The 19596-nt window shown below is 28.6% G+C and overlaps 1 protein-coding gene across 1 annotated transcript; it reads left to right on the top strand.

Moving 5' to 3' along the window:
• Positions 1 to 6563: 6563 nt before the first annotated feature.
• Positions 6564 to 8331, top strand: LOC133668005 (protein LIGHT-DEPENDENT SHORT HYPOCOTYLS 1-like). Its single transcript, XM_062087735.1, has 2 exons — positions 6564 to 7993; positions 8081 to 8331. Exon 1 carries the CDS (start codon positions 7324 to 7326, stop codon positions 7921 to 7923), a length of 600 nt encoding a protein of 199 aa, XP_061943719.1. The 5' UTR covers positions 6564 to 7323; the 3' UTR covers positions 7924 to 7993; positions 8081 to 8331.
• The last annotated feature ends 11265 nt before the right edge of the window (positions 8332 to 19596 follow it).

Here is a 19596-nt window from a genome sequence, read left to right as displayed (position 1 = left end):
GAAAATTATTAAGTGCTATTAATTTATTGTTTTCTAACCCATATAAATGTGAGATTCAGGATAAGAAGTATTTGCCAGTCCTATTTCTACTTGTATAAGATAACATTTCGTTGGTGATAGAGAATATTATAAATTATTTTTTGAGATATCACCAAATAATTTAAATTTTTAGGTTTAAAATTGTTTTTTAACATGATATCAGAGCCCTACGACTAAGAGGTCACGAGTTTGAATCTCACCACCCTATTTATTTGATAAAAATTAATCACAAAATAATATAACCTTATACAAATTTTAAGTTTAAAAAATTTTCATGAAGTATATTAAAAAATAATATAAATTATATATTTGAATCTCATTTAAAATTTTAAAATTTTAAATTATGATGTTTATTTAAAAATTGAGATTTACTAATGATTAATCTCTCATTATTTTTCCTCCTTCCTTAATAGGCCTAACATTCTACATAAAAGGGTAAGGCCGCTCTTTCCTTGTCCAAACCTTAAAACCCAAATCTTTTAACTTCTTAATTTTCAAAGAATAATTTTAAAAACTAACATAATTATGATAAATACTAAATATTGAGAAATAACACTTTAAGATTATGATCCAAATGATCCATTTGTATTTTTGAAGGTTTTTTTTCCTTTTTTTTTAATTAATGTTTAACATTTTGCATAATTATTCGTTCCCCTCATGTTATATTATAATAAAATCAATCACAATTAACCTAAATAATTAAAATAATCTTAACCCATTTAGTGATAAAAAATACAAAAAGAAGAACAAAGAAACTCATGGACATCTTCTTCTTTTTTTTTTTTTTTTGTCAAATAGCAATTTTCTTCAATAAAAAGAAGGACAGGAGGAGTTCAAAATGGTAGGAACGGTTAGTTAGGGATCACAAGAAAAATACAGAGAGGGAACAATGAAATGTTCCATTAATGAAAGATATATCATAACTGTCTACTCGAGCTATCACACCAAAGTAACTTTGAATTATAGAAATGAAAACCTAAATGACGGTCCACTTAGACGTTAAAATTACGGGAGAATAATAATAATAATAAAATAGTTGTAAAATTTGTACTATAAGATTCGATTGCTAAGGAATAAATAAAAAGTTGAAAGAAATTTAAACATTAAAATAATTGTCAAGATCTCAACTCATGAAGAAACAACTATATTCTCATGATCTAGCAGGAAATAGTAGGGGTTAACAAAAAAAATCCAAAAAATCGATTAAATTGAAAAAACTAAAAAAAATAACTGAAAAAACTAAATCGTGAAAAAAAACTGATTAAAATTTTGAAAAAACTGATCAATTAGGTTTCGGTTTTGGTTTTATAAGTCTGAAACAAAAAAAAAATCCTAACAGGAAAAAAACCAGGAAAAACTCGAGCTAAATCAGAAAAAATCGAGCCAAAACTGAGCCAAACCAGTTTGAACCGGTTTTTGTCCAAAAAAACTGAACCGAATCGAAATCTTTCGGAAAAAAATTCAGTTTGGTTATTTTTTTTTATAAAAACTAAATCAAACCGAAAATGATCATCCCTAGAAATTAAAAGTGAAATTTAAAAAATTAATTTTTCTTCTTCAAATAACACTTTCTCAAGAAAAAACTTTGGAAAAATAAGCTAAAATTTGTTATGAAAAACACCGCATTTAATGTTTAATGGGTTACTTTGTTACAAACAATACAACCACATAGATTAAAAACAAGTTGCAATAATTTTAGGAGTGTAGCTTAATTGATCAGTTTTGAGTTTGTTTTTCAGAGATCATCATTTTGAGTGCTACAAATCTCAAGGTCATTGGAGGTTTACATAGTTGTTAATTTTAGGGCCTCTGAAAATTAGACAAGATATACGTAAGCTGATCCGGACACCCACTGTTAACAAAAAAAAAAAAAAAGTTACAATATTACCAACAACACTTAACTTATAAAGATGTTATTTAAAAAAAAAAAAACTATTCTAAAAAAACACTCCACTAGTTAGCCAATTTCTTTCATAAATTAGTGAAGGTTTGGTATTATGATATAAAATGTTTTTTAAAAGTATTTTTTGATTAAAAATATATTAAAATAATATTTTTATATTTTTAATATTAATACCTTTTAAAAAAACTTAAAAATATTTTAAAAATTAAATTGTGCAGTGAAAATAAACACTCATTATCTCTCTTTTATTTTATTTTGTGGTACATTTTGCTGAAATGGGGACCAATTGCGCAGAAAACACAGATTTCCATGGAATCATTCTGTTCCCTGAGAATGAAACAAGATGAACCCAGCTAGCTATCTGGGCTAATACTTTTGTATTTTCATTCTCCAAAAAACAGAGTGTTCTTCTTAAAAACCAAACTAAACTAATAGTAAAGCTTATTTCTTGGCCTCAACATATTCTAGGAACCTGATGCTAACTAGGTCTTAGATCCCAATGAAGGAAACCTCGCCCTTTCTCTAAGTAGAAGGTTACAGGCTTCCCTTTTACAACAGTGTCTTCCTTGACTTTCGTGCCATAAAGCTAGCTAGCAAACTATATTTTGATCCTCTTAGATTCAGAAACTTTCCATTTCAGTCCCCACACTCTAAAATCTATCAATATCAGTCCCCAAGCTTCTAAAACTCTTCAGCTTGCCCACTTGAAGTCAACAACTGTTGAACAATTCTTGAAAACTAACTATAACCCCATCTTTTACCTTTTTTTTCTTTGAGTTTTTAAACAAGAGAATTTTGAATTACATGAATGGAATTGAAAATCTTGCTATAATGCGTTAGCTTCTTTTTTTTTTTTAAATCATTTTTGCTTGAAAAAACATTAAAATAATTTTTTCAAGTGTTTTTCAATGATTATAAATATTTTTAAAAAATTAAGAAAATAATTTTAATATTCTTTTACATGAAAAACATTTTAAAACCCACAATGGACACACAACGAATCTACAACAGCTAAAAATAATTATTACCTAAATAACGATGACCCACGCCCAGTAAACATTGCGCAATCTTGGCCCATTGATGCATGGGAAGTTTCTGAGGGTTGGAGGTAGCAAGCCAGTCAATGATGTAATTGCCAAATAATAATTATCAACACCTCAGTAAGCATTGTTCATTTATGAATTTGTGGTTTCAGATCAAGAATGTGATGTGTTGGTGAAAATATACCATTATTGTCACTAAAATGTTTTTAAATAAAGCAATAAAAGATATATAATAATGACAATTATAAAATATTGTTCTTCATCTTCTTAAAAATTATTAGTTTAAGTCTCACGAACTTCAGAGCCACTAGAAACTTACAATATGATCGTTAATTTCAGAGCTCGTAGGATTAGTTAAGATGCGTATAAATTAACCTGAACACCCACTTTAATCTAAAATAAAAAATATCGTTCATCATAGCCTTTCTCTTAATTTTCTTTTTGAAAAAAACAAGTACTATTAAGAGTTAATTTTATTATAGGGACATCGAATTGTACATGAGTTTTGGTTTTATAATTTTAATTCTAGATTTTCAAGTTTAGTAAACTTTGATTTTGAGAAAATTATACATGTAATTTAGTTTAGAGATTAGCCTTGAGATTAGGGTTTATTTTGTTGTTATTTATTTGTATGTTAGTAGCATTAATATTTTCCTATTTCTTTATTTAAAATATGATGAAATTAATGGCATGTTGTAAGCTGTGTAATTTAGTTTTATTTATAAAAGTATTCACTTTAATTTATAAATACAAAAAGAAGGTGCTAATCTTATCATGCCACATGTTAGCACATTAATGTACAAATCATGTTTTCTTGTAAAGTTTCATGCTGCCCGAGTATAAGTGCTCATATCATGTTTCCTTAGAATTTTCCTCTCAATCTCCTTGTTTATTATCTCTTTCATATTAACTACTAACTACTAATTTAAAAATCAAAAATTTACTTAAGAACTGCTAAATAAAAACCTAGTTTAAGTTGAGTTGGATATTAAACTCGTCAAATTCGAATAAGACCTAACTGAGACCTAACTGAAACCTAACTGCGTGAACTACAATGTTTGTTTATTAAATTTTTATTCAATATCATGCTATTTTTTAAAACCACATGGTTTTAGAATTCATAACTATGTCAATATTCAATATTTAGGTGTAAGGTGGGCACCATTTATTTATTTATCAACATATATTGCTTGCCGGTTGTTTAAGCTCTTTATCAATTACAGCTCCCTTTTTTCTCTCCTTGGCTTAGGTGGGGGAAGGAGAAGGTCATGATTGAGCAAATAGTCGTCCCCCTTAGCATCTCACCGACTGTATCACAGTGTAGGAATCTTTTGCATCGCGATTTTACTCGCTCACAGATAGCTGTTGCTTCAATAATTTGCAAATTAAAGGCAAAGTGAAGAAGACATTTTGTGTGAAGGCACATCATCTTTACACATCCTTGTCAAGATCCCCATGATAAAAAAAATAGTATCCTGCTCTGTAGCCGGTCCTTATATATATATTATCAAAAAAATCACTAAACTATCGTGTAAGATTTCAAGATTTGATTTATATTATTTTCTAATATATTTGAAGGTTTTTTAAGCTTGAAACTTGCACAACATTATATTATTTTGTGTTTAATTTTTATCAAATAAATAAAAATAATGAGACTTGAACTCGTGATCGTTTTGTTATCGAAACTCTGACATCATATTAAAAAATCAATTTAATAGTATTATATGTATACAAGTGCCCACGAAGAAGATCTATTATGGTCTCTGCCAGACATCGAAAGACATCACAAAAAATGCAATCAAATCTGGGCTACCAAGTTGCTACAAATTGAGCTTACCCCACCTCCGAACTGGTACTTGTCACTTGAGTTCTCAACAAGATTTTCCACTGAACTTTCTCGATTATATTTCATCCCCATTAATATTGTAGTTCAACCAGTACAATTACATTTGTTCTCTCAAAAAATCTCAAATTAAACAAAAAACTATAATTTATTATAATAAAGTGCATATACATGTGTGTGTGTGTGGTTTTAGTCAAGTTTGTCTGCACTACTTTTATGTATTTTTATGCCGACATCACTTCCATTTTACTTTAGTATATGTTTATGGTTTTAAAAATATAATTTTAATTATGTTTTTTTAAAATATTTTTAGTTAATATTATTGTGAGATATATTTTTGTATGTAAAAAAATAAAAAAAATAAGTCTACATAAATAAATAAAAATATGTTATTTTAGTTTTGATAAAATCAATATTTAAATTAATCACTAACCAAATAATTTTACATAAGCTAGCATGATATATATATATATATATATATATATATATATATATATATATATATATATATATATATATATATATATATATATATATATATATATCTTTTAGTCATGTCACAGGACATTAATCACTCAATTATCATCCATATACTAATTAAATATACATAGCCATGCAAACATACAAAAGAAAATAATTCTAGAGCCGTCCAATATAACGAGCTCACAACACTTGATCTTCACTTCATACGATCAATGCCAAGATGCCACAGTCTCGCAAAAATGTACACACTTCTCTCCTCTCTTTTCTTTTTAATGTTCCCTTTTGGAAAAGGATATCAACTAAGTTACCAACACTTGTAAATATTGACAAACAAATAGGTAGAATGTTGGGTTCAAAGCCTTTGATGGAGATATGAAGGAAGGAAGGAATTAATGGTGGTACAAGATTTGGATGTGAGAAGCTAAGCAATTGCTTTGAAGGCTCGTCATCTTCCTTCATAAACAAGGCTTGTCATCAAGTAAATCTTTTGTGCTTTAGTTTAGGAGAGGTTTATGTGTGTTCACGCGCTTCTAGGGTTAGGAGAAGTAGTTAGTGTTTTTTAACGAATCGACCAAACATGTTGACTCGAATCAAATCATATTTTAAAAAGATAAATAAAAGTTGATCGTTCGAACTCCATCAATCAGTTCAAATCTCCTAATTTGATTCTTTTATTTTTTTATAACAACATTATTTTTAAAAATAAATAAACCTTCGTCATTTTGATTTAAAGGCTACTTGTTTTTGTATTTGAAGTTGTGTTTAGATGCATTTTAAAAATACATTCATCTTTTAAAAACATCAAATTGATGTATGTTTTTGTATTTGAAGTTATGTTTGGATGCATTTTAAAAGTACATTTGTCTTTCAAAAACAACAAATTCATGTATTTTTTAGTATTTTTCAATAATTTTAATGTGTTTATATCATTTTAAATGAAACACATTTTTAAAAAACACTCATCTATTAAAGAAGCACTCATCTATATTATAATATCAAACACACATTTAAATGAGACAATTCACGTTAACTTGTCTAAGATTTTTTTTGGTATTATATTACATGATTTTAAAAAAAATATTTTGAATTTAAAAATATATTAAAATAATATGATTAATAATTTGGAAAGTAACGCCAGCATATTTTTGTGTACCGACTCTATTGGGTCGCCATCAACCACTGACTGCCAAGGCCCAAACCTGTCGCATTTTAGCAAAGCAAGTGCAAATAAAACACACTCTCTTATCATCTGTTCTCTAACCTACTGACTTAATTTTTAGCTGTGGGCAGTCTCATCTGAACCAAATGGAACTATTTGACTCTCTCTGTCTTTCCTCTTTTTCTAACTTTATCCACAGTGTTAACGTTGCTTGCTCTTTTTCCTGGAAATAAAATCTGATAATCTGATCTTCTCTTTAAGCATATTTCTGAAATCATCTGCCCAATAACTGCAGTCTCTTTCAACCTTTTCTTGCTGGCTGCAGTATTTATCACTCTCTTTGAGCACAATTAAGTTAAATCTCCCTTCTTCTCCCTTCAAATTTACTATACACCTTCAAAATGTTCATAACATAAATGCATCCACGCCTCGCCTCTCCTTCCCGCATAGAAACCATGCAAGTTCTTGCACTGATTCTTCTTTGAGCTTCATTTAATTCTCAGCACATCAACATCTTGAGTAGTTAGATGCTGGCCCGTTAATCTTGCTGCTGCAAAGAGCATAAACCGGAGCTTTCACACCTTTTTGCTCTTGAAGAGGGAACAGTATCTCCCAGTTTTCACCTGAAAAAGGGAAGCAGTTTGTCTCTCTGTCTCCTTCTCTTCTCTAGGGTTATTTGCTCCACTCACCTTTCCTCGCAAGCAAGAAACAAAGAGAGAAAGAACGAAGGAAGGTAGGAAACCAGGTAGCTAGAAGCAGGACGGCCTACAGTATCTTCAAAATCTCCTTGCAAGATCCTGATAAAGAAAGCAAGAAAACCCTAATCCAAATACCAGCTTAGATCTTCATTTACATGGATTTAGCTTCCCCATCAACAAACCCCACATATGCAAGCGCTATAATCACCAGCCCCACTAACACCACCACTGCAAACACCACAGCAAACACCACAGCCACCTCAAGTTTAGCCACAAGCATATCCCCACCTTCCACTCCAAGTCGCTATGAGAACCAAAAGAGAAGGGACTGGAACACTTTCTGCCAGTACCTTAGGAATCACAGGCCTCCTTTAACACTCCCAATGTGCAGTGGAGCCCATGTTCTTGAATTTTTAAGGTACCTAGACCAATTCGGCAAAACCAAAGTCCACAACCAAACTTGCCCTTTCTTTGGCCTCCCTAACCCACCCGCACCATGCCCGTGCCCCCTCCGACAAGCATGGGGAAGCCTCGATGCTCTCATTGGAAGGCTCAGAGCTGCCTACGAGGAACATGGAGGGAGGCCAGAAGGGAACCCATTTGGTGCAAGATCGGTGAGGATTTACTTAAGGGAGGTTAGGGATTTTCAAGCTAAAGCAAGGGGAGTTAGCTATGATAAGAAGAGAAAAAGGCCCAAGCCAAAAGTAGCAGCGGCAGCAGCAGCAGCAGCAGCAGCTGATCCCAGCACAGGTTAGTGGTCAAAATTAAAGAGTCAATGGCCACGGAGAAGCTGAAGCTATCACCAGCAGCTTTTAGCTATATGGGGTATATATATTTTTCCGCACGTTTCTTTTCAGCATAAAGAAAAGCTGGTTAGTCATATAATGAACTTTGCTTATATTTCTTTCTAAGATGATATGTTGAGATTTGTGGGTACCAGTGGATTTGCTCTTTAAGGGACAGCTGCATGGTAATGACCTAGAACCAGCTGGAGCAGCTGCAGTAGTAGTAATAATTAATCGTATCAGTGATACTAGACTAGCAGCAGAAATCATGGAAGCAAGTGCAGCTACTATACTTGTGGTAAGAAATTAATATGTACCTGAACAATCAAATCTGAGTTCTTGTTAATTATAAATACTCTTAATTGAGTCTTTTCTTCACCTTACAATTCCATCCCTCTCCCATTGTGTGATGAGGAGTCTTTCTCCTTCCATCCTGTCCAAAAATAGAAGATATACAAGGGGAAATACCCCAGGTATCATATATACACACACACATATATAAATATATACATAGATTTTTCCCAATAAACAACTTAATTAATAAAAAAAATTAAAATATTAGTCATTTCTGATGGTACGATCAGTTTATGTTGAAGGTGAGGGATTATTGCCAACTTGAAGTAGGAGATGATATTGTTTGAAGCAATTGATGCCGTCATATTTGTAAACAACGCTAGGAAATGCTATGTTCTTAGTGCAGGACAGAAAATATTTTAAAGATGTTGCTAGGGGTATTAGCCAGTTGAGGAGCATCTGAAGAGTAGAATGATGAGCTAGCTAGCGAGCTAGGCATGCCCTTTAAAGAAAATCTAAGTAGATCTATATTTAGGCAAGAAGACAAAGCCTTGGATTCATCTTTTCTAGCACTGGCACCAGCTAAAAACACACATGCTACAATAATATAGTACTTTAGAACATGTCTTCCCGTATGAAGAAATTTAAATTTTCGAGTGGCTATTTCATAATCCACCTGGACCGACATAGCTTGGAACATGGATTTAGGATACAGCTTTGCAAGATTGCTTCTTTATTATATAGTTTGCAAAATTGAATGCAGGGGGAGGCAATGTTCTCATAATTTAAAGAGGAGGTCGTTTGTACTTTGTATTCAAGTGTTGTGTGGCCGACGTACGTCTCTAGATCATGTTTCTTCTTGAGTAGTTAAATGTTTTGTAGCATGCTGCATGAATTAGTGCTCCATAAACTATATGATAATATCATTAAAGCTCACAGGCTCTATCATGTTATTTTAATACCAGGATAGGTAAGCTTTTTATGAGAAATGTTTGGTGAGATGGATTGCTATTTAGTCTTTAGCTAGGGCACCATGGAACTTAAGATGATCCGTTCTTTCTGTATTTTCCTCGAGTCATTCAATTGCTTAACCATACCTATATCGCTCTTGGGTGAAAAGGGTTTATATATTGAATACATGAGTGATATTTTCTAAATATCAATCTAAAAACTTAAGTTATATAAGGTCGAGAATAGCTTTACACACTTTAATTAGGACTTGAGGCTGACTAAAACAAGTAATGGGGAACATATATCCTTTTTAGTTTAGTGATAATCTTGAAGAAAATAAAGGAGGTGAAGTCTTAGATAATTTGACTCTCATCTTTGTTGATTCAACTCAGATAAAACTGGATCAAAGTCAAAATTTAATTGCACATTCTTTGCTTTATTCTGTGAAGAAGGTTTTAAGAGTTCTCTTTCTTTTTTCGTTGCAAGTTTTATTTCTCTTTTGGTAAGCTGCACTTCTTCAGTGAGTAATGAACTATGAGCTTTGCGTAGTGCTCCATGATCGTGGGATAAAAATGGGATCAAATGCATGATTTATGTCCCATGTATATGATGATCTTCAATATAGAAAAAATCTATTGCATCTCGCTTTAAGAACCAGCTTACTATCTTGATTCTGTGTTTTGCTATACATGCATGCATGAAGGAATTTTACTGAGAAAACCATTTAGAGAAACAGAAAGGTAAGAATTTCCTACTTCTGGCATGTAGTCAAGCTCTTTTTACGGCAAGTGTTGTGTACCCTCACACAAATATAATAAACTCTCAGCCCAAAAATATAAGTTACCTCACGCTTTCTTCTATTTTGGAATTTTGTTCCATTCTTTTGAATAGGTGAGAGTTCCATAGTGAAATCCGAAACATAAAAGAAAAAATCATCAATCTAAATAATACATTATAGCGGTTTTTTCTTACACAGTGTTTAGCTGAAATGATAGAAGTAGAGTTCTTAGAGCCCAAAACTTAGAGGAAATCTCAAACTTCAAGTTCTGAAGAAATCTCTGTAATAATTTATCTTAGAGCCCATAAAGTTGTTTATATAAGAATATAAAACTAGCCTATCAACCTATTTAGAGAAAAAAATGAAAACAAAACTCTCTCTTCTAATTAAATTAAGACTATATAATTTAACTAAGAAAGAAATTGTATAACAATCTAGGAATAAATTCAAAACAACATCTACTAGACAATCATGGTCGCTTATGATTGATGATAGATCATGGTTGATTGAACCATATTTTTTCTTAGACTTGAACTTGTTATTTTTGTGTCTTGCATCAATTTTGGAATGCAATTATAGATATGAATAGAACCTATAATCAGAAGAGGAATAAGTAGGGCATTTTAAATTAAAAACCTACAAGTAAAAGAGGACTTTAATAGAACTCAAGTGATATACTGATACATAAGATCAAGATAAAAAAAAATAGAATCCTAAAAGTAAATGGAGATTTTAGTAGAACTGTGTTATAGTAATTTATAAGATGAAGAGAGAGAGAAAAAAGAAAGAGGTATGAGATTAATGAAGAAGATAACCAAGTGGAAAACAGAAGGGAGAGAGAGATGAAAAATTTTATTGTGTTCAAGTTGTAATTAGGAGTGTTCTATTAGTTACTCAATGAGATTATTTTTTTTAGGTGAAATCGAAAATATATAGAATAAAAAGAGAAAACATAAATAAAAAGAGTAAACCTTTATCTAATATAGGTTGTAGCCTAGGCATCAATCTAATTATAAAAAAGAAAAATAAGAAAACGAACAGCCTTATTAATGGAGCAACAACTCAAAAACCAAATAAAATCAGAACTTAAATGAATCAAGCCTAAATATATTTGTTATTTCTATACAGATCATCACCTGTATACCAAAATAAAAAATTCAGATTTTAGATAGTTAATTTAGATTTTGGATAGTCAATGAAATTTACTTTTCAAAAATAGATAGTAACAAGTAGAAGAGATAAATACTAGTTAGAGACATTATTATTTTTAGTGGGTTATAATTTTTTTCTCTCTTTTCTATCTGTATCAATTTTTTTTTAAGTAGATCTTACCGAGTAACTTATAAAATATCACTAATTACCATAAAATTTTCCAAGAAAAAGAGTGGAATTGTCAATATGACTACTTGGATAACAAAAATATTATTATTATTTTTTTTTTAATGATAGTTATCATATTGAAATTTTAATTTAGAGAAATATATGCATTTTAGCTATTTGTTTGAGTTCATAAACGAAAAGGTAACTAATCCTGCCCACCGGGTTAGCATCTATTTTTTAAAAAACAATAAATAAAAATATTTTTTAAAAACTAAAACCCCAAAAATTATCATAATATAAACACTTATAAAACACACGCATAATTATACAACGTGTCCTTGTAGCTTCATTAAATTAAGTTGAAGGTTACATTTTTGCGATGAGCTGCACGTATTTACGTCTCCTTGTTATTCCATGCTACTCCCAAATTTTACGAAATGTTGTATCTTAGTCCTACAACTTCAAAACATTTTTAATTACTATAGCTTTTCGTTGCACCACAAAAATTCTTTATTACCTCAATGATTTTCTTTTTTTTTCTTTTTGTTATTATTTTTTCCCGTCAAATTTACTACTTCTTCTTTTTACTAATTTTTTTTATTAATTTAAAATACGAGATTGCATAAACACTAATTAATAAGCAAGTACGAAATGATCTACATGAATAAATAATTAAAAGTAAAGCATTTGATTAAATAGTGTAATTAAGACATAATTAACAAGTAAAATACATGGATAGATCTAGTTGGAAGGAGGTCGGTCAAATGGTGAGATGCTAGTGGTGAATATCGAGGAGGTGGGTTTGTAGGAAGTATGTCCAGTAGCTTCAATGTTAAAACAGAAGAAATTTAGAATAGAAATAAATATATTATTCAATAATTTGATTATGTATTTTACATTAGAAGTTATCTAGCCATACAACAAAATACAAAAAAAAAAGAGAGAGAATAAAATAGATTATAAAAAATATTTGAGCATCCATGATCGGAGAGAAAGAAATTGCCAGCAACATAGAGGCCGGGTCGTGGCTATTAGAAGAAACAAGAAGGGGTAGATTGTGACTTCTTAAGGCGACGATGAGAGGTTGACAATGAAATGGGTGGCTCCGACGGCAATGGTGCTATAAAGAGAGACAATATTTTTTGGAAGAGAGGGATCAAAATGGAGAAGAAAGGGTGGTTGCCAGATTTTAGATTTGGATTCGTGACGGCACATAGTTGCAAATCGATCACAAACTAGCATTTAAAGAAAAAAAAATCACTCGTAAGGCAGTGGCAAGGCAGTCACAGATTTGCTACCAAATTCTAGATTTACCCTACTTCCAAGCACGAAGATTATACTCGATTAATTTACTTGAATTCATTTCAAGTGTTAAAAAGACATTTAGTGCTACAATAAAATAAAAAAAGGGAAAGAAAGAAAGAAAGAAAGAAGAAATTATACACTTATCAAACTATGCATAGTATATATAATCATGTTTGTTTTTATATTTTAAAAATGTTTTTGAAAAAAATTAATTTTTATTTTATTTTATTTTTAAATTAATTTTTTTAAAAAATAAATTATTTCAAAATATATTTTCAAATGAAAAATAACCATAACAATATTACCGAACATAATTATAATTAGTAACAGTAAAGAACGTATAATTATACCTTTAGTTTTGATTTTGTATTCATTTGTCCTATCTACTTTTATTTGTATGGATGTCAATCATTTATTTTCACATTTATTTTCAGGTGGTTATTAGAAGATTCATTATTTGAGCTTTCAATCAAATAAAAGATAATTTTAAAATTAAAGGGTTGATATTAAATAAAGCTTTATGGCTAATTATCGTCTTAATAAAAATAAAGATGACAATTTCACTATTATATCATGATCAGATTTATTTAAATTATGAATTATATTTTTATCATGTTTGATCCGAGTCAAATAAAAAACAAGTAAGATCCAATCCAAGTTTATTGGGACAAGAAACAGAGACAAGTTAGGGTTCGTTGACTTGACGTTCATTTGAATTTTTAACATTTTATTTTTTATAGAGTTATAATTTTATTTTATAATATAATGTATAAATGTTTACCTATTCATGAAATATTTTTATGTTTTTAAGCATGAATTTGGAGTTTAGACTCAATTTTATGATTTTATAATTCATATATAAAGATATAGTTTTTTTAAGTTGAATTCTTTAAGATTAATTCAAAAATAAAAAAATCAAGGCAGAGATGGGTGATGGATTTAAGTCTCACATGAATATCATATAGCTTACCTTATTTAGATTGATTTTCCACTCTTTAAGACTCCTTCAATATCTATATTGATGGAGGTCTTTCATGTGAGGGTGAATCTCTTTTTATTTGGAACTCTATATCTTATTGTTCGTGTTCAAAAACTCATATTTTTAGAAAAGAAATGCTTTCTTGGTTTTTAATTATCATTACTAAGAGAATTAACTCTTCTTATATATTAAATAAGGATATTGAAAATATTTTCTCTTCTTAATAAGATAAAATCTATGTCAAATTGTCTGATAATTTGAATTTTTATTTTCCTTTTTTATCATCCATTTTGAATCGGGGCGTAAACATTAACGTCCAAATATAAAATAGACTAAAAAATCCAACAAAAGTACTACACAAGTGTTATGCAAGACTCCAAAATTAATATCCACATATTGTATTTCAAATAAAATCATATTAATTTTTTTAATAATATCAATTAAAACGTATGAAAAATGATATACGTTGATGATTGATTAGTTATAAAAGCTAGATAATTGTTCGGGCTACGTTGCGGGTCAAATTAATATTTTTAGCTTAAAAAAATCCAAGTGTAGCTCACATATTTTTATATATATAAAAAAAAATTAAATCGTGTAGGAGTTGATCCAATATCACCCAATCAATTTGACGGGTTCAAAGACTACCCAGGTTACTATAAAAAATATAGTTTGACTAAAAATATTTTCAAAATATCTTTTTTAAAAAAATATTGAGAAGAAAACATATTGGATCGACCCAGTTAACCGGGTTAACCTGTCAAATTCGCGACCCGTATCATGAAACCGGGATAACCTCATGGAAAGAAAATCAAAATAAATTATGAAACTCAATTCTCAATCAACCAAATGTTGAAGGATGAAAATAAAAATAAAAGAAAGGACTAAAAAACAAATAACTTGAGTCAATTCGGGTTAACCTGTCAAACTCACAACCTGGTTCATGTGACTGAGATAAGTTAATAGAAAGCTAGTCAAAACAAATTATGAACCTCAATTCTTAATAAACCTAATGTTGAAAGATAAAATAGAAAAAAAAATCAATTAAATCAAAAACATGAAAAATACACCCGAGTTAACCTGGTTAACCCATCAAATATGTGATTTGGGTAATAATACTAAGATAGCCTCATAGAAAACAAACTGAAAAAAATTATAAAATCTAATTTCAAATCAATCAAATATGAAAGGATAAAATTCAAGCAATAATTAACTAAAAAAAGAACAAGAAAATCTAATATAACCCACAAAACCTATAATCTGAATCATAAAACCGAGAAAAACAAACTTATTAAAGAATAAATTGAAGAAAAAAAAAAGCACGGTACACATGAATAGTTTATAAACAAACTCATAAACATCTACCTTCATAGATGGCTTGTGTATAGTTTTTGCACTTGTTTCACTTTCTTTTAATCTGCTCTTTTTTCTCTTCTTTCTTCAAAACTCGTTTCCTCCTATCAACTGGATTGCCATTAATTATTGATAATCTAATTATTATCTTTTAATAAAATCTCCACTATTATAAAAACAAATATCTTCCTTCTTTCTTAGAACGATATATATCTATCTTTAAAAGATATATATATATATATATATATATATATATATATATATATATATATATATATATCTTCTCATGCTATTCTCGGAACTTGCTCAATATCTTAGGTTCATGTACAAGAATTAATAAATGAATAGTAAGGTTTTAATTTATTTATAATTTCATGTTAGCAAACACATATACCTTAAATCAATGATGAATCAATATTAAATGTATGATTTTTTATTGCTTTTACTCCATGATTGTTGCTATTTAAGTCAAAATAAATAAACTTTTAGAATAGTTGCTAGAGGCATGAAAGTACCCACCAAGAATCCTTGGACGAGAGCAAGGACGGATTTAATAGAAAGCTTTCTTCTTTTTGGCTTTGACTGATGAAGGGATGTAAAGAATTTTTAAAAGCAATACTATAGACCATTCAACAGAAAAACCTCTAAGAATTATATTGAGATATTTTTTTTAAATATTAAAATGGTAATATATTGTATTAATATATTAATATAATATAGGTTAATTTATTAAATTTATGATCTAATTTATGATAGCGTGATAATTTTATGAAAGATAAATCAAAATAAATTATGAAGTTTAATATCAAAATAATGTTGAAGAAAAAATTTAAAAGGAATAGAAAATTTCATTAAAAAAAGAACAAGAAAAATATCTAAAGTCTAACTTTGATTAACCTGTCAAACTCATGATCTGATTCATGTTATTAAAATAATCCCATAGAAAGCACATCAATAAAAAAATTATGAAGTATAATTCTCAACCAACTCAATATTAAATAGTAAAATTAAATTTTTTTTAAAAAGAACCAAAAAAAATAAGTCAACCAGAATTAACTTGTCAAACCTACGATTTAAATCATGAAATCGGAATAACTCCATAGAAAAAAAATTAAAAAAATTATGAAACTCAATTACACCGTTCCAATATTAAATATTGAAATTGAAAAAAAATTATAAATTCATGAGACCAGAATAATTTTATATAAAATAAATTAAAAAAATATAATATTGAATTTATAAATAACCTAATATATTAAAGGATTAAATTAAAAAAAAAAACTAAAAAACTATTGAAGAATAAAAACAAACTATAAAAAAACCGAAACACTATTTTAATAAAAGTGTATTATGAGTTTGAACAGAGGGAATTAACTGCATTCTTTATCTATGGTTTTTTTAACTAAATTAATTATTAAAAAAAAAAACTTTTTGCCTGTGTGAATATCGGGGACATAAACTAACCAGGGGGCCAATCGGATAAAACAATAGTAATAAAGGAGCCCACAGCCACCTCAAAAGCTGTCCTGATTGCATCATACCCGATACATGTCCGTACACAAATATCCCGTAATCCGCGGCTCACTTAAGAGTTGACATGTCTAGTCCTACGTGGTCCCCACTCACACGCCTCCACGTGGACGTCTGTACTACATGTTTCACACAGGGACCCACCCTCGTATCTAGGGCTTCCTCTTCAACTTGTGGACACGTGGATGTTTTTGGTCCGTTGGATGTAATTGGTTTTTCTACTATCGAAGGGTGTCTTTTGTTCCTTGACTGTGATTTCCTCCGTGACCAAGATCTGTCGTTTCAATCCTGAGGGATCTTGGATTTACTCTCGTCACGAGTTCAATTGAAAATTTATAGAATTATTAATTTTAAAATTTATAATATTAATTAAAATATACATAAATTAATTTATATACCTATATAAATTAAAAAAAATCTACCGTTTCCTAACAAGTTTGGAAAAGGTGTTGTTGAATTTTTAATAATCATCTTGGTATTTTTTTTTTAGGTTTTTTTTAACTATTAATAAATAGTTGTTATACTAAATATAATATCATTTTATAATTTAGTTTTTTGTTTGGTTTTTAGGTGGAATTGATCAAAAACTTCATGTTGTAAACTCAAAAATGACATAATTTATTTAAAAAACAACAATGGAAAAAGTTAATTATTTAAAATAACCATATAGTTTTTTAATTTTTAATATATATTTTTAATAAATTATGTGGAATTTGTGCTCTTTATGAGGATTTTTTTTATCAATTTATATCAAAATATTTGTTAAAATGATAGATTAAAGAATGACCTAAAATATAGGAATCAGTTAAAGTTAATTAAATTTATAGAATTAAATTGTATACTAGATCTAAGATCTAAAATATACAGATAAACTAGACTAATCCCATCAACATTATGGCTCCAATTTAAAAAAATATTTTTTTAAAAAAAATATAAATGTATTTAAAAGCAGAGTAGGATGAACTTGTTTTTTTAAAAAAATATAGTCTAAAAATAATTTAATTATTAAAATAATAAAAAAATATTATCATATTTATTTCTTTTATTACATATATGGGGAACACCCAACCTCAGAAGCGGGCATGTCCACTCAAATTCAAACCCTATATATTTAATAGCATGTTTAAATCCATGTTCGATTAATGTTATTTTTGCTTATTAGCAGGGTTTTAAAAATAATAATAATATAACATAATTTAAAAAATAATTAATAGAATAATACCCTTTTTACATGTCATGTTTGTATTTTTTAAATAATATATATTGTTGATGTTTACAAATTATTCTATTTCATAAATTTAAAAAAAAATTATTTTACTGATTTAAAAAAACATATTATTTTTTTTTTAAAAAAAAAAAACGATGTGCATGATGGATTTGTCAAAATCATCATCCAACAATAAATTCAGGTAAGTCCTATTTGCATTTAATGCACTAAAGTTAGAAAAAGATATTTGATGAAAATCTAATGCTAGGTCCCCCATAATTAAACAATCATGTGAATTCAAGGTATGCATGTGACGCAACGCAAAAAATAAAATCTATATTATTTGATTGTTTTTGTGTTATAATTTATTTTTTAAGTATTTTTAAAATTATTTTTTATTTAACAAAATATTAAATTCATATTTTTAAGTATTTTTTTATACTTTGATGTTATAAAAAAATATTTTAATATATTTTTAAAATACATCATATATCACAATATTAAAGGCACAATTAATCTGTAATTATCAATACATGTAACATAGAAAATATAAACATAAAAACGAAAAAGAAATGGGAAAAGAAAGTATTTTTTTATCATTTTTAATGGTAAAAGATATGATTTTAATTTTTTTTCTTATATTTATCTCTGGTGTAAATATTAGTAATTATAAGTTGATACCGTATAGTTTTTCTTACTTGTGGTTCACTCAAGAGGAGGATGTGAACTCTTGCTATATATACACAAACCCATTTGTTTTTAATTATTAAAGCTGTTTGTTTTTAAAAAAAATTAATTTTTTTTTATTTTTTTATTTTAAATTAATATTTTTAGATGTTTTTAGATTATTTTAACAAGTTGGTGTCAAAAATAATTTTAAAAATTAAAAAATATTATTTTAATATATTTATAAATAAAAAAATATTTTGCAAAACAATTACAACCATTCTCAGGCTCAAAATCGCTCAAAATTAAACGGTTTAATTTCCACCGTTTGGTCCTCAGCGATAAATTAGATTCCCTAGAGGTTTGTACCTTTTATTTTTACTCTCATGATCATGCCTCAATAGCTCCACCTTACATAACCTTTTCTGGATTCTCTCTTTATATATATATATATATAACAATGTGTTTTTAAAATCACCAAAATATCTATTAAAAAAAACATTAATTGTATTTGGTTAATGTTTCAATACTAAATAAATGGATACATAAGAGATAAAAACGTGTATTTGAAGAACTGAAAACAAAAATATAAAATAAAATTGTTTCTAAAACAGTTTTGGAGGGGATTTTCACTCTTAAAATATAAAATATAAAGTATAGATAAACATGCTTTTATTATTTTTTAATTTTTTTTATTCCAGAACAATAATTAAATGCCATCCAGAATATATAGAGATATTTCCCCTTTAACCCTACTATCTTATTGTTTTCAATCCTAATTAATCAAGAGTACAAGATTACCTTTTTTTTTCACTCATGATTCGGATTTTTCATATATTTTATTCTTATTACCTTTTTGTTTTTGTGAAATACCATTACTCTTTTTTCTTTTTTTTTGTATTTAACAGCTATTGAAAATCTAGGGTTTTTTTTGGACTCTCACAACTAGTCCCCCGTGTTAGATCATCCTATCATCGCATTGGACAAGGATTGGTCATGTTTCTTTTTTTTTTTCTCCTTTTAGAAAAAAAGGAGAGAGATCCCTCGTCCGATTAGCCCATGAAAGGCCATACAATGAGAACACCACTAGATTCGAGGGCTGCCATGTCTTAACCATTTGTTCTAAAACCCTTGTCTACCAGAGGCAAATCAACTCAAATCAGTAAGCTTTAGGAGCAATTCTCACTCCAGTTTCTGCTAGGATCAACAGATTTTGGGGAAACATACCGGTCTTGATTCCAGGTTATGTGAGCACCCCAA

Source organism: Populus nigra, chromosome 11, assembly GCF_951802175.1.
Source record: "Populus nigra chromosome 11, ddPopNigr1.1, whole genome shotgun sequence".
NCBI classification, from domain to species: Eukaryota; Viridiplantae; Streptophyta; class Magnoliopsida; order Malpighiales; family Salicaceae; genus Populus; species Populus nigra.
The sequence above is the reverse complement of the archived record's forward strand: the minus strand, read 5'-3'. Positions and strand labels throughout refer to the sequence as shown.

Bases quoted from the DNA above. Each gene is read 5' to 3' on its own strand.
- LOC133668005 (XM_062087735.1), top strand. From the start codon at position 7,324: ATGGATTTAGCTTCCCCATCAACAAACCCCACATATGCAAGCGCTATA.